The sequence below is a fragment of the Neopsephotus bourkii genome, unplaced genomic scaffold (assembly GCF_033783945.1).
Source record: "Neopsephotus bourkii isolate Nb327-2 ecotype Australia unplaced genomic scaffold, CSIRO-AGI_Nbou_v1 NB_1760, whole genome shotgun sequence".
Lineage (NCBI taxonomy): Eukaryota > Metazoa > Chordata > Aves > Psittaciformes > Psittacidae > Neopsephotus > Neopsephotus bourkii.
The window spans coordinates 7,621,035-7,644,128 of NW_026902234.1; the positions used below are offsets into that span (position 1 = coordinate 7,621,035).

Below are 23,094 nucleotides of genomic sequence, written 5' to 3' on the forward strand. Positions count from 1 at the left end.
AGAGAAAGTACAGGAGCTCCTGAAACACTGTTTTTAGGATCCTGTAAAATAACTGTTGGATCATTCTTCAGGTAGAGCCTTGCACCCTTTTAAAAATTACAAGCTCCTGTCCTATTGCTGTTTTGACTTTTTTTTTTTTGTAAAGGAATATATCTTCTGCTAATCTAGCGTGTGACAAATACATATCTCAGCTGTGAGGTAAACATCCTACAAACTGGCAAATGAGTATTAAAAGGTGAGATGTAATCCTCAAACTAGTGTCTAATCCTTTTGTCACCAACAGGTAATCCAGACAGAAGGTAGTAGTGACTGGATGGAGAATGCTTTAGCCAGATTATCAACTCTGTTAGTCTTGTATGGAAGTGTTAGACCCTGAATTAACAAGCCCAGCCATGTGTAGGGACAAGCTAATGCACTGCACTGACTTGGCAGAGAAGAGCTTCTGAAATGCCAGTGGGGAATGGAGACTGAGGGTGCAGTGCTTCTACAAGTACTTCCCAAGCAGAGAAGCCAGAAATCTCTATCCATCTCTGTTGCATATTTCTTCCTCTGTGCCCAAATTATTCACCTTCTGTTATGTTCTGTCTTTGTTGATGTGCAGAAACCATAAAACAGGTCAGTTGAAATTATCTGTGTGTTGAAATGCCAACACTACCCACACATGGCCCCTGAAACTTACTGCTTCTTCACTTCTCCTCCCCCAGAATGATTGTTTTCATTGTTCTGTGTTTTTTAGTTTGGATCCATTTCCTCAACTGTTCCAGTACAGCCTTCTGCAAGGACAGGGGTGCATGGGTGGGGAAAGCCGGAGGCTCTTAAATCAGTTTTCACCAGGGATCCTAAGTGGAATTTGCACCCTGACAACCATCCAGGCCCTAGGTAGTAATTTCATTCATCTGTGAGCTTACCAGTAGGTTGTTGATAGATTGGTTTTTTTCCCTAAAGAGAGATTCACTGAAGAAAGGTGTGGCATATCACATCTTTGTTTTGAACACAGGGCTTAGGATTTAAAGGTGCCAGTGAAGATCTGTTCAGTCTGAACTGGGGGGACATAGGGAAATGGCTGCCATACAGGTGAACAACATGCAGGGGTTTCCCTACCCTGCCCCAACCTGAGGTCCTGGTGAATGTCAGATTTCAGAAGGAAATTAGTTCCAATGAGAATAATGCTTCTACCTCATCATTGCTGAGAATCCAATTTTAAAAAATGTAACTTAAGTTTTGAAATTACACCTTACACTGTTCAGCATGCCCTGCTGTCTTCTGCCTCCTTCCATAGTGTCTAAAAACTTGCACAGACCTGGACTCTGCAGCTTAGGGCGGCTCTGAGGAAACCTGCAGGAGTGGCTGGGTGCCTCAGGTTCAAGTTTTAGAATCTCTCTCCACTGCCTGGCTGCTGCCCAAGTCTTGAGAAAGAGCAGGGACAATGGGCTCGAGTTTGGGAGCATGCTGAAGAGCCACAAAGAGGAAAACATCCTGTAAGTGAGTGGTGTTAAACCTTTCTGACCTCTTGTATCACGTTTATCATCTAGAATTATAGGCCCTTATTGTGTAGTGTCATGTCAAATGACAGGTGCCAACAGCTTGTGATTATTGGCCTAGGTTTAACCTGCTTCTAGTGAGGCTGGAAGTTCTTTGAGCCAGGTCAGACATAGGTCAGTTAGTGGCAGAGCAGTGACTGCATAGATGAAGGCAGGGCCTGATTGGGTTCAGCACCTGCACTGCGGTACACAGGCCTGGTGAGGAGGAGGAGTGTGGGTTGGGTAAGCAATGGACATAGCTAGTGCAGGTGTAGAGTTATAAATAGAAATTGTGCAGACTGTTCATGTATGCAGAGATTGTTTAAGAGGGCAGACCAAACAATCTGCCCTATCAGTAATATACCTTTGTGTATGTTTAGATTAACCAAAGTATAGGCCCTTTTGTACACACGCACACAACCTTCCCTCCCCCCCATATAGTAGTTGTTTCTCCTTTGTGGATCATTTGGTATACAGTGAAAAACCTTGGATTCTAGCCAGCTAGGTCAATAAGTTTCACTCATTAATAAGGCTTGCTTGTGTACAGAGCAAACAGTGCTATTCAAACAGTTTCCTAATCAAAACAGTTGTACCATCATGTTATTAACCCTCTTAAAGCTGGAGGCGTGTACCATTGCGTCAAAACACTTTGTGCTGCAATTACGTACCAACTGTGCGGTCAAACCCACCTGGGTTATCTTGCCGTCCTTAATGCAGAGAGCAGTGGAACTCCTTGCTGAAAGAGAGGACAGTGATAACACACCACTTATGCACAGGTGAAATCGTCCTTGAAGTTTACACAAGGATGTTTCCTGCATGGGAGGTGACTGTGAATAAGGCTGATTATGGGTGACAGTGTTTGGGAAGCGCATGCTACACTGCAGTTGAGCGGAGGATTTCTGCAAGAGATTAAAGGGTACAGTGAGGGTAGCAAGCAGTGAAAGTAAACAGTTTCAAGTGAGGTCCAAAGCAGTTACTGGAAGGTCATGTGTTCAGATGTATTCCTCTCTCAAAATGTTTTAGAGAAACTAGGTTGCCTACAGACTGCTGTGGTTGAAGAACAGAAGTAGAAGCTTTGAAAATACACAGAGCATCATCTCATAGATTCTCAGCAGCAAAACTTGAATGTTGTTCCAACACAGTTCAGATGCCTTACTCTTTTTGCTGTATTATTTAGGAGATTTGTGTAATTTAATTATTGCTTGTCTAAGAAGTTTCAAGTCACTTGTTCTGCATATCCAGTAAAGAGCCTGGTAATGAATTTGCCTCATTAATCTCTGGTGTAATGTTTGCCAAGAGATGGATCTCATAATCTCTATAAAGAACAAGCAGAGGGAGGGGGGTGCTGATGGTAGAATGAGCAAGATTTAGGTGTAATGGGTCAGCAGCTCTGGAAGCTAGAGCAGAAACCCTAATGGGTACTATGCAGGGCAGTTGTGGAAGAATGGCAGAGTAGTTTAGAAACTAGGACTGGAAATCTGGAAACTGTCACCAGAAGCAGGCCAAGAGTGACAGAAGAATGCAGCAGTAGCTGCAGCAGGGTATGCAGAGTGCTCCAGCAAACAGGAGGGCTTGGTGAGCAGCTAAAGGAAGAGGCCAAAATGTGCGGGAATGCTGAGGTGTAATAACTAACTGCTGTGACTTTCATAAGCTTTGGGGTAACGTATTGCTGACCTCTGGCCAAAATGCATGGATTTGGGAAGCCTCTCTCCCACTAAGACTATCCATTGGTATATTTCATCTAGCAGGATCTGGTTAAAGAAACTGTTTCTGCAGCAAAGCAGTGGTTGCAAACTGTGAGCACCTCACTCTAGCAGAGGAAGTCTGGTACCAAACTGCATTGGCAAAATCCGGCTTTCTTGAGCCTTGTGAACATCTCTGACTGTCCTGGATTCTTTCATTTTGAATATGCTGCTTTGCTCAGTGCCTGGGGAACCACCCAGCCCAAAGCTGCTCTCTGAACTGCTTTCACATGCTTCTCAGGCATGCCGTGCTCTGCTTTGTATATACAAAGACAAGACACTTGGAAAAAGTTTCATTACCCCTCAGAGGGTGCTTTACATAATGAAAATGAGAGACTGGGCAAAATAAAAGTTCTGGCTTCACATACATTTAATCCCTTGGCATGCATGTAGTTCACAGCACGGAACTGGCTGCTGTTGCCATAACTACCAAACCAGCTAATTTGGTAGGGGTTAGAGGGGGTTAAAAATATAGGGGGGGTTTGAAGCTCTGCTGTGTGGTTTTTGGTTTGTTTTCCCCCCTCTTCAGGAGCTACTTGTGTGAGTCTGGGTTGCAGAATGCAAACTCTGCAGGGTTTGAGAGAGGGAGACAGGTCAACAGGGCCTCAAAATGCAGATCCGGCAATCTGCTGTGAAATGACATCTCTAGTTGCTGCCCTTCTACAAAACTTTAGTGAAAAGCCTCATCCTAAAATACTGCTATCAGTAACCCTATGCCTGAACTTTCTTCTGGGATTGTTATAGACGTCCTTCTCAAAAATGTCTCTCAAACAATTTTTGAGCCTTTTCTCCCACGAGTTTGTCATGTCGAAGAAATTTTAATTACATTTTTGCTATAAGCATACTTACAGGCTTATCCACAGAGCCCGGTGCTTCAAGTCTGTTAGAGTACAATGTTAGGAATTCTAAAGTTTTTTACAGTACAAAGTGGAAAAAGCTGCTCATCAGAAAGAATTATGTACTGTGTAAAGAAAGGCTTCCTTGGTCTGAGGCCTTTCTTGATGAGGACAGTCCTTAAATCATTGTTTTAAAAATTGTTTTTGAGGGAAATGTACTTTTGGGGAGCTATATAGCATGTCTTAAACTGTGCTTCTGGTTTGTTTTATTTCCAGGAAAGGTAGCTATACAGAAAGAAGATCTGCAGAAGTATCATAACAGAGACACCTGGTTTCAACTCCAGCATGTTGATGCTGATTCAGAAGTACAGGTGAGATTATCTTGGCAAGGAAATATTTGTAACAGGGCCATGGCAGCTTTGTGGGTTCCATGGCTCTAGGACAGATGTGTTGCTTCCCTACAAAAAAGAAGCACTTCTTATTAGTATGGTTTGGGTTTCAGTGATATTTGCAACCTGTGTACATGTAAGGTGAATTACAAGTGTGAATTACAATCGAAGGGGCCAGGATTCTGCCTACAGAAATAACTAAAACTATGTGAACTACCAGGGTCACTGATACAAGGAGGGGTATGGTTATCTCAAGTATCAAGTAACTTCAAAACCCTATAAATAACTGTTAATTCCTCAGGGAGTGGAGCCAGCTTGAAAATGATATCTGCAGGTACTGTTCTAGATAATTATGTAAGCAGGTTGTCACAGGAATGGCAACAAGTACGTCTCAGATGGAAAAACCCACTCCTCGCCAGATTTCTAGGTCCTGCTCCAAACCATGGGAATGCTGATAATTGTGTCACTTCAGCTCCATTTAGGGTTTGGTACTTTACAGATTTTGGTACATGGTGAGACTTCTCTTTTTTTGTACTTACTCTCTTCTGAAGCAAGTTCAACTTTCTATTACAGTATTAGGTCTTGTGAAACAAGAGCAAAGCAATGAAGCAGGATATCAAGTCAATATAAATCAGTTACTTTTTTTGCTTCTTGTAAGTAGTTATTACAGGTCACTTTGGAACCACAGTATTTCTTAGAAGGCCACAAACGTGAACGTCTGACTTGTGCAATAGTCCCCATAAGTACAAGGGGAAATGCTGCTTGGATACTTCTGTATGGTAGGGTTGGACACAATGTCTTGGGTATTCAGTCTGCACAGAAGTCTGCACATACCATGTCAGAACATGACACTTAAAATACATACTCATTCCAGCATGTAGTGTGATGGTCTGTAGTGAAGCATGCTGTATGTGAAAATACATTCAAGGTTAGGTTTTTGTTTAGTTTGAGAGACAAATAATACACCGTTGTGCATGTGATGCAGAGAAAACCTCATGACAGCTTGTTCAGTCTGTAACGTTCTCTTGTAAAATATTGATCCTCTTTAATGCCATATTTCAATGACAGTGTTGATGGAAAGGCTTTTAACAGCCTTTTAAATTTGAAGTCTGTTCTGTTTTACCCTGGTCTGCCTTTCTTCTTACCCCAAAGCCTCTTATGATACTGACTTGAAAACAATAGATTTAGTGTTTACTTCCTGCAGGATATGAAAACTTTCCTTTTGTAATTTATCAGTAAAAGGAGGCCAGTGTTTGGATAAGCTTCTGCATTGCTTATTTTGTTACAATATTTACATGGAGTGAACTTGTAGAAGCTTTTTAGACCAGGGTGCATTCTAGGGCAGCACTGATAGTCTCTATCTGTGAACTCATAGCAGAAAGGTTCACAGGTAGCTCCAGCTTTTGGAGGGATGAGGAGGACCGTATTTGCTGGAAAGTATGTTCTCTGTCTACAATTGTTTGTACAGTTTATCACTTCCACTGTTTGTATCTTTACAAGAGCCTAGCTGTTAAAAGCTGTTTCTGGGCTCTGTGATAAGCATTTATTACAACTAGTGTAAATATGAACAACACTGATGATTTTATCCACTTACTTAGATGTTCCACAGTCTTTATGTTAAGGAGTCTGCAAGAGAGCTTTGCTTTCCTTGATAGCAGGAGCAGACTTGTAGATATTTTGTGAGAATTTTTATGCAAGTGAAGATAGCCAAATGAAGGAGTATTTTTGTTTCTCTTTACATGCATGGTATCTCACTTGTCTCTTTTTCTAAACCCTTTTTCTTTTATAAGAGAAAAAAACGTGTTAATGATAACTGCACAATATTAGTAATTTTTTTCTCAAATTTTAAGGAAAATAATGTAAGAACTTTAGTTAACTTTTGAAGCAAATCATACAAATACTAGTAGTCAAAAAGCAATTTTCGTTTATTGTTCAATGTCAGTTTTATCATTCTAGCAGTTGTCCCCATTAGTCACATAATCTAGTGGATTAAACATTGAGCCATGTGCCAGGGAGCTCCAGCACCTTGCTTCTGGTTTTGTAGGTCAGTGGCCTTAATACTATTTTCCACATTGTAGAGCGCTTCATGACTATTTAGTTATGCATCACAGCACCATATTGAGGTAAATCACTGTCAGTCCAAAACATTGAATACAGTGAGAATAAGTGTCAGAAAAAAATGTGACTTACTTGAGGTTGCAGAGATCAGTGTGAGAAATTAAATAAACACTATCAGAGAGACCAGATTTCTAATTCTTTCTAATTCGTTAGGCCATGACATGAAAGAAACTGGTTGACAGTGATAAGCCTGCATAGGACTTTCCTGTATGCAAAGCCTGAAATGATCTAGGATTCAAGAAGACTGATCATCACAGTCAGAAACTGGAAAACTGTAAAATTAATGGATTGTTGAAATATTAGTGATCTTGGGTGCTGTGGCTCTCAGATGCTCAGTTCTGGAACACATTTGGCCTCATTTTTCAGAACAGAAGGAATGACTTGAAATTATGGGTAATAATATTTGTGATTTAAGAACTGGTATTTTGAGCTGTCTGTCTGGTATGTAATGAGTAGAACTCACAGTTTTGTTCTTGACATAGTTTGGATTTCACTTGTGTGAGTTCCAGAAATGGTTTTCAAATGGCACTACTGTTTTCTCTCTTCATACATAGAGAGGGAATAGTATGTGATGTGGAGTTTCCTCTTATTTTGCGAGTACAAAATAATAAACCAGACAAACAGAATTCCAGTGTTAATGAAATACGAGTGAATTTCTTAATGTTTTTATGCTGTTTTCTCTAATTTTATTCTGAAACTATAGCTCGTAAGTATTCTGATGCTGTAGAAAATAAATAAGCCTATATTAAAAAAAACCCAAAGCAATCAAAATGTAAGTGGCAATGTTGTTTAACTCCATCAGATGTAGTCACCAAGGTGTTTAGCTTGAGGCTTTGCATTCAGTTTTATGCTTTTCCAATGTTGCTAATTCTTAATGTCTTATAAAGAAGTTTTGTATTGTCAGGAGTGTAAGGTGAGATTATGATTTGATCGGCTTCATTATAGACAGCAAGACTGTGTTAATTGTCAGCCTTCATAGATATAAGCAGTATTGTCAGATGCTTTAATGCCACATCCATTCATTGCTTGACAGCAGTGTGTACCATTCCTTATCTTGGAGAAAGCCTAGACAGTGTCCTCTTTCTGAGAGCTGCTAAGAGGTAGGTATTCTCCCCAGCACTGATGCTGTTCAGTGTGTTGTACAGTCCCACATGAAGCAGTGTAGGCACCGCACAGCTGCTCAGCCCACACATGCAGACTGGGCATTTCTCACTTACATGACCTTTGTGGCTTTGGTTCATCATTTGGTCTAGCTTATTGAGAGAATAACAGCATAATGAGGCACACCTGAATTTCACTTCTGAGTGAGTGCATATCGGTAGCCATCAGCAGCACACAGTGCTGTGTCATTCAGCAATGGGCTATAATTGCTTCTTGAGGTTGACAGGCATTTATTCTGTTGGTACATCAGTATCCCCCACATCTTACTGGCTTGTTTTGCTCTCACTAGTTTGCAATAACATAATGCATAGTTTGCTGTAGTTGTGTCAGTGTATATACCCCTAATGCTGTTTAGGTATAGCCTGGGTGATGAAACAACAGTTATGCTAAGAATCATGAAGTTTTGAGGTGCTCTGTGGAGAGCAAAATCTGTTTGGTACAGTTATTTCTGAATATTTAATTTTAAACTATATTAAAACATGTTAAATGTTATCAGGAAAATTTATTATACAGAGTGCAGAATTAAACTTGACAGCAGTTGTTAAATGTATAATTCATGGCTTAACTTTTCAGACTGGAAAACTTGTTCTTAAAATACGAAGGTGTAGCCAGGTGGGTTTGTGCAGATTCAGGTGAAGGAATTTTAAGTTCACATCTTCTAATGGAGCTGCCTATTCCTTACTGGGACATTACCACACCCAGAGCTGAATATCCAGTACAAGTGCACAAACATTTCAGCAGGAAGTAGAAGAGGAATTGAACCATTTAACTTTTGTGTTGAAATAAGACTATGAACAATCAGGCAGCCTCAGCTGGAGAAGGGGAGAGACTAGTGACAGAAGTCATACCTGTGTAAGCTGCTTGAAGTCAGTAAAAGCATGATGTTGCACACTTCTTATGGGATATGTCTCTCTTCTACTAGCCATTTGTCTTTCAGGACCTGCTATATTCTCATTCTCATGCTTTTTGAGGACTGCAAGTGAAAATTGCCAGGCTGCTGTGTCTGCATCTCTCTTGATCCGTGAATGTTTGCCTTTCCTTCACGTGCACAAGTTTACTCAACAGTAACTGATTCAGATATTTGCCTGGGGCTGTAGATGACAGATGTTCTCAGTGGTCTATGTGTTCTCAGTGGAATTTAAGCCCAAGTGCACATGTGATCTTTAAAAAGCCTTTGCTGTTTTTGAGTAGTTCCCCCTAATTTTTTTTATTCAGAGTAGCTTCAGGCCTGCGTAGCTCAAGTCTGTTCTATGAAGTCTGAGCTTTGCAACCCAAATGCCCTTTGTGTGCATGTGATTAATCAATGAAGTGGTTAAAGATCCAGAGATACTCTGATTAATATCAAAATACACTAGCACACTCTAAAGCATGTAGTCTGTATATGCCAAAGCGGGGGAGAGCTGCAAGGAGAGTTAGATCATTCTGACACTTTTTCCTGTGCAGGCTCTTGCTTTAAAAGTTCTCCTTTTCAAGTGTGCTTTGAGTTACTTCCTCCACAGCACTGACAAATGTGAAATGGTCATGTTCTGTTACAGCTGAGTTCTCAGTATTAAAAGAGAGTGCTTTTCCAAAACCAGTCATGCTCAAGGTCTTATGTAAAACTCATTGTTAGGAACATAAAAAAACTGACATAAAAACTTGAAAATTGCTCATTTCCCCTTCCTCCTCATTACAACTTTGATGTGTCTGAAACATATCTACTTGGCTATCAATTTTAGGACAAAAAAAAAAAAAAGGCATGTAAAGGGCAGATAACCAACACTGAGGAAGCAAATTGTCTCCCATTTTAACCTTCTGTACTCAAAGCTTTGTGTGAAAGATTTACTGATGTTAAGAAATACTTTTCTTCAGATACCAAAAGTCCTTCCTCCTCTTTCCACCACATTAGCATTTTGTCCACACAGGCCTTTGACTATTGTTGATTAATGTGCCTGTTCTTGAGTATGGACTGGTATGAGTGGCAGGGGTGGACTATACATCATTAGTGGAAAACATTGCTTACGGGTATGTTTGGAGAGTACACCTAAAATTCTGTTGTTGTACTGGAAATCACTTGCTCTGAAATGCTGCCTGTTTATTAGCTAGAAGGCACTAGTGGCTGTCCAAAGCACTCTGCAGTGCTCAAAATAAACCTCTCCTCTTTTTTCAGGACCTTCCCATTGAATGCAGAATCTGCATCCCAAGTGTCAGGCTTCATGAATGAAATCCTGGCCTTGCCAAGTGTGGGAGTTTTGCCATGACTTCAGCAGAGCCAAGGTTTTACCACAAGCTTTTGAATTAGCTCTTCTCCATTCAGTCCTGTGTGACAGTTAGAGAAGTTTATCCTAGATCTGCAGAGGAAGCTGGAAGTGTTATCTATTATTTTCTTTTGCCGTATCATCATAATGTCGTGGAAGTTGCCACAGGCTCTCTGATACCTGCTTGCTTGCTTCCTGTTCTGTATAAATCTGTTTTGTATGTGCAAATTCCAGTGTTGAACTGGACTGGCTCTGATGGTAATTGTTACTTAATAATATGGCTTTGAAGATACAGTAGGTTGAGCAAATTGTGTTTAGGAGCAACTGTGTATGACTGTTTCGCTCCAGTGATTAACAGAATTATCTAGTCTATTGAACAGTTAAGAGCATTGCATGCCCACTCTCCAACACATTAACTATCTTTGTGTAGGTATTTAAATGCTTCAAGCATAAAGATTTGTCACTGATGCATATTGTAAAACCTATGGTAAGCACGAGTGTATGAAAATTGTAAAAAGAAGCAGCTGCTTCCAGGTTTGGTATCAACTTTCCACCACACACAGGAAATAGATGGGTGTTGCCCTCTATTTTATGAACTGTGGCTTTCAGGTTTCTCTCTTCTAGTTGTTTTGAAGAGATAAAAATCTCCTCTTTGATAGGGTGGGAGGATTCTCAAGGCTATATGCCTACTGGCAAAATAATTTCAGCCAACTGAATCATGCGCCAGCAACAATAAATAATGTTGGTGATAAACAAAAAGGCCAGTTATTCACCAAATCCTGCTTTGTGGCAGGACTTCCTCCCTATGTAAGTTTAAGAGTGCAGTATTCAGACTTGTCAGCCTAAAGGTCTAAGACAGTCTATCTGGTTTTGGCCTGTTACTTCTCAAAAGCTTGTCTGTAACATGGCATGTGGTAAGGAGCAGCTACTGCTGAATAATAAATTTACATTATTTCAAAATACCTGGATTCTGTATCTGTAGAACACAATTTGTCAGGGGAAATGAAAGCCAGGTGGCTTTTATTCAGAGTATCTACATATTAAATTGCATCAAAGTAGTTTGAGACGAACACATGAGTAATTGCAAGGAATTTGACCATATGGAGGTATTCTTCCCTTAGAGAAACAGGAAGGCTAACATTGTGCCATTTGAAGATGTTTGCCAGTTACTGAGCAATTCTGACACGCTTGCACAGACGGAGACCAAGCAGACATCAGTTCTGCTTTGCCTAGCATTTGTGAATCCATCAAGTGTTCATTAGAGCTTTCCTCAGCTCTGTGCTGTGGTCCAGCAGGCAGGCTGTGATCTGGAGCATGATCCTTAGACCTTTCCCAGCCGCCTGCTCCCCTCTGCTGAAGGAAGGAGCAGCTGTTACAGAAGCAAATGCAGGCAACAAACAAACTCTTCCTCCTGCTCTCAAACCTGCTGTTAGGCTGTGACCTCAAGTGAGGCTGCTGATAATGCTGCAGGGCTGGATTTACCTAAAGCAATAGCTGCACTATTGGTCTTTCCCAGCCCCCTCATGGACAACATTTAACGAGCCCTTAGAGTTTGGGTCAGTTTTATTGTTTGCTTTTAAGCTTGCTTTATCAGTGCCAGAAAGTGACAGCTGCCTAAGAGGGTTTCAGAGTAGACTGGATCTCTCTAATTTTCTATATTCTGAAATAAAATTTGGAAATACAAAGAAAGCAATAGCACGTTATCCCATGGTTTGGAATGGTCTGTGCAGCGCTGAGTTCTTCCAATGCTCCTTTCTCCAGACAATTTGCAGCAAAGTAAACCAACATACCAGGGGTATTATGATCCTAAATTTAAGATTGCAAGACAATGAGGTGCTGGCATTAGTCATGGGCTGTGGTTCATGTCACCTGCTTAGCCTAGACTTCTCCTACAACCCACCCCTGTTGCATCTCTTCCCTCCTCCATCTCCAGGAGCTGGGGTGAGACTGCCTGCAATCACTCTGTAGCAGCAGCAGGATGAGCAAAAAGCTGAAGGTGGGTCCCAGTCCCTCTTTCCACACTCCTGAGTAGTGAGCAGAGTTGAGCTGAGCTGCTGGGATAAGAGTACCTATGTGGGATAAATGTTTGGAAAACTGCCATGCAGGTGCACTCCTACTTTGGAGGGGAAATTCCCTAGCAAACTTGGGTAGGTGAGTGAGAAGTAGAATGATAACAAAACCCTCTTGTCCAGAAGGTTTAATAGGGGACATATACCTTTTTTAGGCATTTTTGCTTCTATTGTTATTTTGTAGAAGAAAGACCTCTAGTGCTGTGTGTGCCCTGCAGATGAAGATAATTGACTTAATATTTAATATTCAAGCAAGTGAACAGTAAATACTTGTTCTTTTTCTGTGTTTTTTAAAAGTGAAAGATTTCTAAGAACTTTCACAGTAACAAAAAGGATGGAGATGTGGTTGACACTTCCTTAAAGATATGATTTAAGAGATTTGGGTAGATTTGGCTCCTCTCTTTTGAACTTAGCCAGACTGTCAGTCGTTTGTGCCTTTACTAGACCCTCAGATAGAGACACAGACGTTCCTAATGTTTGTCATTGCTTTTCGTAAATCTCTCCCTGAAAAACCAGTTCACATCTGTTTTGAGTTAGATCAGATGTTGCATCTGAATCTACAGTCACTGGATCATGTGGCGTGTGTCAGACTCCAGGCCAAAATGTGTGCAGAAATGGCTCCCAGTGGTGTCCTGGTAACTCTGCAAACACAGCCTCTGAGGCCCACACTTGTGCAAGATGCTAAACGTGCTTCATGCCAGGATGGCAGAACTTTGTCATAAGAATAGCTTTAGGATAATCTGTGGTTGTGTGTTTTCTTTTCTCTTTCAACATACTGTGTTTAAATTAAGCCACAAATTTGCAACTGCTGGAAACATGATACAGGTAGGTAGCATTTGTATACTTTTACTTGCTTTACAACTGCTTTCTGGTGTTTCAATCCACAGTAACTCACAGCTGTGTTCCAAGTAGAAATGAGGTGGTTGGAGACAGGCTTTTCCTGTATCTGTAAAAATAGGACTTCTGAGTCTGCTTTTTCTTCTCTTTGCAAGCTTACAGTGAGTGCATTTTTCAGATAACTGTGCATGTAGTTCTCCCAGATACCTGTTAAAGAATGTTAACAAGACTGGGACTTGATTTTATTACTTTTTAGTAAAGGGGATAAACAAGCATAGTATAGTTTGGGGGTTGGTTTTGGTTTTTAACACAGGCCCTTTAAAGGTTTTGTTTTGTTACTGATTTCCTTTTGAGTGCTACTTCCCTACAAAAAAAAAGTCAGTCTACTGATGGCTTCTTTCATCAAGAACTGAAAAATGGAAGCTGGCTGGCCCCATTATGTGATGTTAGATGTGATTAGGAAGGACGTACGACCTATGAACCCACCCATCCATATCAGTCAGCGTTTATGAAAAAGGAAGCGTTCAGCAGTTGAGTTGGCACTCCTTCAGCTTGTTCCTTGAAAAAGCCCTACCCTTCCAAATGTGAAGGGTATGTTAATGAGCATGGCTGCTTCTAGGAACATCCTGGAATATTTTTTAATGAAAATGGTTTAAATAATTAATGCATTCTACTTCAAAATTGTCAAACCTCCAGCTGCTTCCCTGAGGTTTTTCACTATACTCCATTTAAGAAAGCTTTATAGCTTTATGGCCTGGACTGATCCTAGACTCAGTCCTGGCTCTGCAGCAGGGATTCTGTCTGAGGAGTACCAAGCCATGGTGTTTCAGCTGTAAAACAGGAGCAAAATATTGTTTTATCCTGCTGCATTATCAGATCTTTCCTTCTTGTAAATGTGTAACTGAGTGCACCTGGTACAACTGGAGGCTCTTGCTATTATCACATTAGTTCCTTTAATAATAAAAATAGGAATTTCTTATAAACTGTCAGTAAATACGGTATTGGTAACTCCCTGTTTCTGGGATGCATTTAATCCAGTATAGGTTGACCTGTATTGCTTAGGTTAACTGTTGATTTTATGATACAGATTTATTTACAGTTTTCTCTCTTCCCTGGATTATCTGGTATTTTGTAAGCGCAGTTAATGCCCTTGCTCAGGAGTAAATTTATTCAGAGAATCCGCATGTTTTGCCTAACGGTATAATCGATTTGGGAAAAAGCATTCTGTTTATGTAGGAGTTACATTTCCTGTGAATTAAGCCTGCAAATATGTTGCTGTAGCCTTACTTTAATGTATTTATGCATTTGAGTTTTTAACTGGAAGTAAGGAGGTGCTTTGGGAACAGTCATAGGGCTGCTGATCCCAGTGATCCCATGACCTCTATTTTGCTGTCTGAAGCTTTGAGATACTTTTTGAGCAGCTGACCGTTTTCAAAGGCTTCACAAGAGAAAAATGAGAGTCAGTCCAAAAGAGGCAGCATTGTGTTTTTGTGCTTAATGTAGCCAGGAAAATGTGTGGAGCACTGCTGACTTCAAAAGGCTTTTTGCAGCTTAATTTCAAAAATAGGGAGCTTTCATCTTACTCAATCTGGGTGAGATTGAGCAAATGGGCACTGTAAGTAAGTTTGCATTCAGGCTCACCTAAGTGCGTGGAAGCATTCTTATTTCCTGAGAGAGGTTAGTTTTGCTTTTAAAACCAGCAGAAATAGTTCTATAAAAACAGTATCTAATTTTTCTACAACAGGATATTTCCTCTAGAGTTTGTAAGTCTCTGTTCCTGTTTTGTAATTTCTTCAAAACTTGTATTTGTTTTGATCCCTCTAGTAAAGGTGATATGCAGGATACCAACAGATACAGCAGCAGTGTTTTTTTACAGGCCCATAATATAAATTTGTTTTCCAGAGACTAGTGGTTTAGCTCTTGTGGTAAAATATGTGACCAGTGGAAGAGAGAGCAGTGAAGACTAAAGGAAAACATAGTAAAACTAAAGCCAGAAAACCATCCTGCTTAACCAGAGTTCTTAGCTGGCTGTGGGCTTAGCCCTTGTTATGCATGAGTACACAGGCACTGCAGTGGAACTGAGTGTTGAAGAGGTGCGTCTAGAAGTGGCTTTATGCATTTGTGCAGAGAAATCCTGCACTTATTCATGAGGACAGGCTTCAGTTTGGAAGAAAATGACAGATGTTGACGTTTGCATGCACTGACAGGGCAAAGGAGGATACATGTCTTGCTGAAACAGACATGAATCAGAAGTCTGACAGACAAATGCAACGTTTGAGTTTCACCTTGTTTTTATTGTTTCGCTTAAAAGGATGCAAAAGACACTTGGCAGGAAACATCTTTTTAAACTCCCACACACGTTTGGGTCCATCCCTGTTCAAAATGCAAGATAGTTGCTGTGATGCTTCTGCACTATGGGCTCTTATACAGCTTGGAGAGATTGTCGGTCTTGTTTTCTGTGATGATGAGCACCAGTATCATCTGCCACATGTACTTGAAAGGCCTGTGTTCCAGCCCCTGGACAGGAAAAACTGCTACTGAGTCAGAATACTAAAGGTGTAAGTAGGTGATGGAACTTTAGAGGAGTGAAAGGGTGAAGTGCAGGAAAGCATGAAGCACGCATTCAAGATAGTACAGGAAGAATGGTATTGAGACAAAGGAGTATACAAGGAAGGGGAGATGATGACTTTAGCAGTAAGAAACAGAACCTCTCATAGGTTTCTTCAGGACAAGTATTCAGGCACTGACTTCAGTTTGTTTATACCGCTAAAAGTACGAGGACCAGGCAATGACCTTGAACTGAATTTCTGTTGTGTCCATGCTACTTAATTGTTACTGCACTCCCTGCTCTGCTTTGAACTGGTTTTGCCAGCTTTCCTCCAGACAAGTATGCTGTAGAGGAAGAAGATCTTAGCAACTTGAGGCCAGGGTTGATTTTCACTCTCCCCTATTATGCAGGACAGACATCCTCATAGAGCAGGAGCCAGTAACTAGTCAGAAGAGACAGAGAAGTCTCTGGCAAAAAAAGAGTAAAGGTTAAATCTGGAAGATCTTGTGAAAGGGGTGGCAGCACATTTTTGTATGAGTTGAGGTGGACCTGAGTCAAAGATGACACCCACACTAGAGCTCTGACTAACTAGCAGGGTGGATTTTAGTATCCTCTGGTAAAAAGGGTGGAGGGGAGAAGTTATGAAAGTGAGTGTCGCAGTTTTGGCCACAGTGATTTGCAGAAGATGATTGGGCAGTGCTGGCAAGTCAGAATAGGTCAATAACAAAACATACTTTGCAATTACTTCACATACATCTAAGAGTGGTGCTGAGTTTTTGTCAGTGGAATGGATGTTCATGTTTTGAAATGTCATAAAGTAAATAAGAGTTAATAATCATAATTGCCTTTATTTTCTTAACATAATTGAGCACAACATCTTAGCCCAAGTCATAAGAAAGTTAATGTGATGGTAAGGAGTTGCAGACTGTGCAATAGCAGATGCTATGAATGCTAGCAACATGGTTGTATTTTTTTTTTTCAGTTGTCCAATATAATTTTACTGATACACAGTTTATATTATTTCAGAATTTTTGGTTTTCTCATGTTTAAAACATGTAGGTGTTCATTTATAACACACTGGTGTGATATCTTTTCAATGATTGTATTGCAGATCCTTGCTTAATATTTAAACTGTTAAATATAGATAAAGCTCCAACCAAATGTTTTTGTGTCAGACTACAGACCACCCATATCAATTTGTAAAACATGGAGATCAAATAACAGTGGGAATTATGCACTGAAATCTTAGAGAAATGGCTACTAATCTGAATTCTGTGGCAGTTATAGCTATACAGCTATTACTTAATTGTTAAACTCCTGGAATTACTTGCATTAACCATCTTGCTTTGTTTGAAGTTGGAATGATGTGGCTTGCTACGCATAAACCTAACTTTTCATGTGGTCTTTTGGTGTGTTTCAGGGGAAGGTGCACCTTGAGCTGAGACTGAGTGAAGTCATAACAGACACTGGTGTCGTCTGCCATAAGCTTGCAACACGGTAGGATTTGAAATGTAACTGCAGAGTTATGAGAAACGCACTGATTTCAGATAGTGTGCAGTGCTTAATTTAAAAATGGTTGGAGGAATCAAAATATTGTTTGGATATTCAATGTTCTTAATCGGAGATATCCTTAGGAATTTATAGGTTGTGAGATCTTTTCTTTTTCTTTTCTCTCCACATAATCTATATACTTTTATTCCTTAAATGTTAATAAATCACTTACCAAGTTTTGTCATGGCATAGATACTAAAAAGATACAAGAGGGTATTATTAATGTCTTTCTGATTTGCATTAAGGACTTTACCAGCTAAGCAGATTTGTGGCACAACTTGTGTGGTGAGAGTGTTACAGAGCTGACTTAACACACAGGAGTCTGCCATCAGTCATTAAAGCAGTCTCAGAATCAGTCATTTAATCTCACTCAAACAAATAGACACCTAGAAGCCGCAGGACTCAGATGGGAGTTAAGATTTTGCCTTCCTATGAGGAGTCTGAAAGGCCATTGCTCTCTGACTACACCGGAGCCTTTCAGGTGGCTACTGCAGGGGCAGTGGCAGTGGCAGTGGCAGAACTGGTTGGCTTCTGTCAGGAATCTGATTTGTATTCTCTGTCTGGCACAAGAGCCGTCAAAATTGGAGTGTTGGCATCATATACTTCGACCTATTTGGCAGTTGTGTCAATAGAGAAAAGTACTCTGCTAGGGAAGTTCTGACCAGTCCTATTTTCAGACTGGTATTTGACATCATTTTGTGACTGCCTTTGCTATGGTTTTGATAATGAGCTGTCGTGGTAGTCCTCATATCTAGGACATGTTAACAAATGCAGAGGGGCCATGTGGTTGATCTATGTCCTTCTAGGTACACTGTTGATACGAGGATGTGCTGAGGTATGTGATCTTGAATTGCATGCCTGTGCGTATACCCTCTAGCCATCTGGGCCCTACCAGAGCTCTGTGAGCAGATGCATTTGAAATCTTTCTCTCCTCAGTCTGCTGTGATGAGGCAGAGTGAATAACAGGGGTAGTTTGGTGCAGGTTGCTGTGTAGGCTCTGAGCTCCAGTGAACTTGTTAACCAGGGCACAGTGCCACTGGAACACAGCTATACCTTTTTCAGAACAGGGGTTTCTATGTCAGTATAGCTGTGCACCACCTGGAGGGCCCAGACTTACTTTAATTGCTGTGCTAAGACTTTCATTATGTCATTTTCCATTGTGCAATTTGAATGTGACCAGGTGATGATGATCACACACGTTCTGTAAAACCAGGGTTCAAACCTGCATCTACTGAGTTGGCTGGCTTCTTTGGTTGGTATGTTATTTGTATTGCTGTAGGTCCTAGGGCCTTGCAGTTGAGGGGGAAATAGAAGGTGGGAAAAGGCAGTTTCTTGTCTTTCTACCTTGCTTCTATCTCTGCTGTGTGAGAGGAAACAGAGAAGACAGCTTATTACTAAACTTGGCCTGTCCTCAGAGCAGGCCTGGAGGGTATTGTGCTTAGAGATAGAAAAGGAGCACAGCTGTCCTGAGTACCAGATTTATTCTGGAAACATGGTAGTGCACTTCTTAGTGTTGTGATACAGCCACAAAGGCCTCTGTCCATGTCCTTTGGACCCTAATTGTGAGTAAACACCCTGTGATGTCTGGGACTCTGCAAACATAGATGAACTGGAGCATCCTGCCATTCTCACCATAGTCTGTTTTGAATAGTTAGGTGTTATACTGAGGGACCTTCAGAAGTGTTTACCTCATCTTGTTTTGTTCTGAGACAGCATGCCATGCCACAGCCAGCTTTCTTCTAAAGTTTTGCCTCAGTTAAATGGGACCTGGTAACATTATAGTACCAATGGATTTTTTTTCGTTGGGATTCCTGAAATGCTAGAAATAAGTGTCTGAAAAGGTTCTTCCTAACATATAACACATGTAGCCCCTTGCTTCATGAAAAGTAATAAGGCCTTGATTTGAAGACTATTTCGTTCACCTTCTACAATGCAGAGAAGATAGTTAGCTTGTGAAGCATTCTGTAACCTTGATTTCCAAGATATTGTTCAGTAAGTATAATGTATTTGCTGAGATGCCTAGAAAAATCTTGAGGTTTTAACCACTGAATCGTAATGTTCAGAGTTTATCTTGATTTAAATCCAGCCCTTGGCTCTTAGAAACAGAACTTGAAAATGACAGGCCAAGGAAGCTTTTGTCTGCTGAAGCCATCTTTTCCCAATGTCGTCTTCTTTTCTGTAGCTGACTTGGACACTCTGGCTCTAGCTAGCTTCCACAGCTATTGGTTATTTGAGTGTAAGTGAGAACAGAGCTTAGCAGTTTAAAGAATTGGGAAATAAAAATATTTCTAGAGTATGTAGTTATATTGGTGCAGGTTTTTGTGGCAATGTGTCTTACAAGTGAGAAAGAAAAGGGGAATGATGAAGAAAAAGAAAGGGGAATGATTACACTGGGGGGTGGTGCGATAAAAGCACTTGAGAATGAAGTCCAACATTTTCTTCATGCCACACTGTTTGCTTTAGGAAGATACACAGCAAACTTCAGCTCTTAATGTTTTTCCACTATCTGAAATCTTATTCAGGTTTGTTCATAGTTTGGTTCTAGTGCTTAGATATGTAAGAAAAGAGTGTGATAACTAAGTAATGCTCAATTGCATGTCTATGTAGCCAGGATTTGCCAGTGGAAAGTGCAGCAAAGGTAGGGCAGAGAGAACTTCTGTTATATGTAGTTCATGAGTAAAAAGCCAGGGACTGGGTGTATTAGGGAAGTGAGGCTTCCAGCCAAGTTTTGTGATAACTGATTTTCTTGTAGATAGCTCATTAATTTATCACAGTGAGCAAGTAAGATGAGGCTGTAAAACCATGAGCAAGAACCTAGAATCTCTTCATCTTAAAGCCTGACTGTTCTGATAAATCCAATACTTGTCTTGTGAACTTCCTTGAATTCCTTTTTTTAAGTTAAGAAAAAAAATATTGGAGCTCTTAGTGGCAAGGATAAACACTACCCTGCAAGTAGCCTCATAGATATAGCTAGTTGAAGGATTCAGGTTTGCAGGGAGAACAAAAGCTGCTTCCACCAGGCAGCTCTTTAAAAATACTTTCGAGACATACGCTTTTTTTAAGCCCCAGAATAGTGCTTGTTTTCAAAGATACAGATGCAGACTGAGTGAAGATTAGGCCTAAGTAGGAAATTTTTTTACCTGTCCAGAAAAGAAATATTTTTCTTAAGAGCTTACCCACAGGTCTTCACCAGCAAGCGTGTTCACATTCCTGCCACCTCCGCATTCCAGAAAGCCTCGAAAGCAGCTGGGCCCTTGCTGAGCCAGCATGAAGTCCCATGGAGCACACTCTGAATAGTCAGCTGCACAGGTGGAGGGGAAAATTTATCTGAATGGAAGGGCAAATTGAAATTGTTAAGTGCTGAGCTCTTGAGCATTAAGTAGCAGATTACTTTAAAATGCAAAAGATATGTGAACTTCCTTAGCCTCTGCAGAGGAAGCAAAAATAATCATTTTAAAAGCTGTTACCTAGTAGCTTCTTCTTAGGAAGCATTCAATACTTTCATTTAGCCCTAAACCACTTAGCTGTTGTGCTTCATCGGAGCCCTTCAGAGGCCCTAATCTCTGCCAGCTGCTGCAGCACAATCTTCTGGACCAAATCCCTGCAAAAGATATTATAAGGAGAAGCATTAGGGGATTTAAAAGTTACATTGAGAGTACAGATGCAGGCACCACGCATCTTGTGTCTCCAAGCAGCTCCTACTGTCATCCTTTGGTAAGGACCACAACTCTCACTTTGGCCCACTGCTTCTGGGACCACTTTGTTGCTTGTGGGCTCGCTCTGTGGAACTGGTATGAAATCTAACAGTCCTAGTGAATGGCTTGGACACAGTTGTTAGCTGGGTCTCTGCAAGTCTCTCACGTCTGTCCCTGTTACAGGTCTCAGGATGCAGGCTTTTGATGTGTATATTCACATCATACAAAGAGAGCAGACCTACAGCCTGCTGAGCATGTGCTTGGCTCATAAAAAGCAACATGTATGGACTTTGTGGCCTGATACATTTATATAACTGCATTTGTACTAACTACTGTTATGCATGTAGTGAGTCATCTTGAGCACTAGGAAAAAGACAGTAGGTTCTGTCTTCCTCCCTCTCTATCTTTCACTCACAAAGTATCTCATTTTGTCTTCCTCTGTGCTCTTTACGGCCACAGCCTTCCTGGCCCTGTGCGGAGTCAGCTGCTGTTTGTGGCTACCAGCACCTGCCATCACCTTCCACTGGCTGTAAAGTGAAGGCCCAGTCTTGTTTGTCAAGTGGTTTGTCACCTGACAGAAATCTGTCTGTGATTTTGTGAACATTAAGGTATTAAGGTATTATGGAAAAAAGTGGTCAAAGCTTTCCCATGCTTCCAGATGGTTATGTCCATAGCTACCCCTTTGTGCTGAAACATAGCTCCTGTATTTTTGTTTTTTTCACTTCTTTTTTTTTTAAGCTGAATCAGGCCTTAATCCTGTGCATCCTAGAAACTGCACTGTTTCTTTTCTGTAATGCAGAGGAAGGAAAATGAGCAACATGGACCATGTTGAAGTGTTAGAACTAAGTCATGAAAGGTGTGTGTGTACCTGCATTCCTTGAATATATTTGAAAAACAGTGTCATGTGATTCTCCCTGAATCTTTTCTGAGACACCACTTTATGTATACAGATATCCTTCCTTTACAACAGAAGTACTCAGAAAGGAGATCTAGGCCTTTTGTAAACCTTTCCCCGCAATCATTAGAGCAGATTCTGTGCAGCACATCTGTGTTCATCACAGAAAGGTGGTTCCCCAGAGACTTTAAAGGCTTCTGGGCTGGTCCAGACATAACTTTCACTTATATTGCAGGGCAGCATAGGCTAGGATCAGCAGATACATACATGTGTATTTAGTTAAAAAAAGAGGAGGGCTCCTGCAGATAGCTTTGTAGAAATCCATAGGCTTCGCTGTGGTTAAGCCACCAGAGGCAGCATTTAGAAGCAGTGTTCTGTATTTAGCAAGATGACATCTGACTTCTAGCATGCCTGAAGAAACAGGCCACTGAACTCCTGTTGAAAGTCAGCGTGAGCTGGGAGCCTGGCTCCCTGATCTTCCTTTGAGAATTCCAGCATGTGTATGTAATTAGTCACATTTAAAGGTCTGTACTTATTCAGTGTCCCCAGCTGCTCCTTCAAGTGTTGTCTTATGGCTTGTCTCTTAGGTTTAAAAAAGCTTGGGAACATCTGCTTTTGGAGAGTTTTCCCCTCCCCCTGTTCCTTTTATTATCTCCCCCCGGGCTCCAGTAAACCTATATAGCTAAATAATAACATATGTGGTTTAGAAGCCACTGCTGTCTTTCTTATGGAGTAACACAGTTTTCCAGTAAGCAATTAATGAGCCTACAAATACATTAGCAATGCTGGAATTTTATTTGATAAATGAAGCATTTGTAGCTCTGGTGTGGAACATGTAACCACTCTGCATTAATTTATGAATTAAATGCCACACGGCTCTCTTAAGAGCTCTACATGATGTGATCTGACCATGTGGAATACAGTTAAATGGACTGTTTGCAGGAGCAAGCAGGAAAGGAAACAATAAGTAGATATGACATCCCTAAGATAAACACTTCAGGGGTCATTAGAACAACAGTGACTGAGCTGTGGGCATTTAAGAGCTTTAAAAGCCCTTCTGAAGAGGAAGGGAGAGCTAAGGAGGAAGGTGTCATTTGTCAAGTGTGGTTAAAGCAGAAGGTCTCTGCCTAGGGGTAGGAGTGCTGGGACTCACTGATGGTTCCTCAGCCTTCTCTCCCATGAGAACAGAGCACAGAGCATGCAGCATCTAACCTTCCTCTCCAGTTCCCATTAGAGATTTTAATTTCTTTGTCCATGAGCTTTGCTGGAAAGTGGCCTGGGAAGCACATTTCTTGCAGATTGGCAACCATTGCCCTAAATCAGTCTGACTTTCTGTAACTGTTTAAAATTCTCTCATGTAATGTGATGTTTCTAGGGTTAAAGTAAATGGTGCTCCATTTTGACAGTTTCAGAGGGTCAGCATCTGTGCTTGCTGCACAGAGCTCCTGAAGGGCAAGGCCACATCTATCAAGTGTAGTCAGAAGGGCTGAGAAAAT

At 40.9% G+C, this 23,094-nt stretch overlaps 1 protein-coding gene across 3 annotated transcripts in view; it reads left to right on the forward strand.

Moving 5' to 3' along the window:
- The window catches only part of RASA3 (RAS p21 protein activator 3), a 172,886-nt gene that overhangs the window by 99,298 nt on the left and 50,494 nt on the right, over nt 1–23,094 (forward strand). For all 3 annotated transcript variants that reach the window (XM_061377712.1, XM_061377710.1, XM_061377711.1), the window contains 2 exons: nt 4,375–4,469; nt 16,878–16,954. In XM_061377712.1, coding sequence (XP_061233696.1) covers nt 4,375–4,469; nt 16,878–16,954 — 172 coding nt within the window. The remainder of the gene's footprint in view (nt 1–4,374; nt 4,470–16,877; nt 16,955–23,094) is intronic.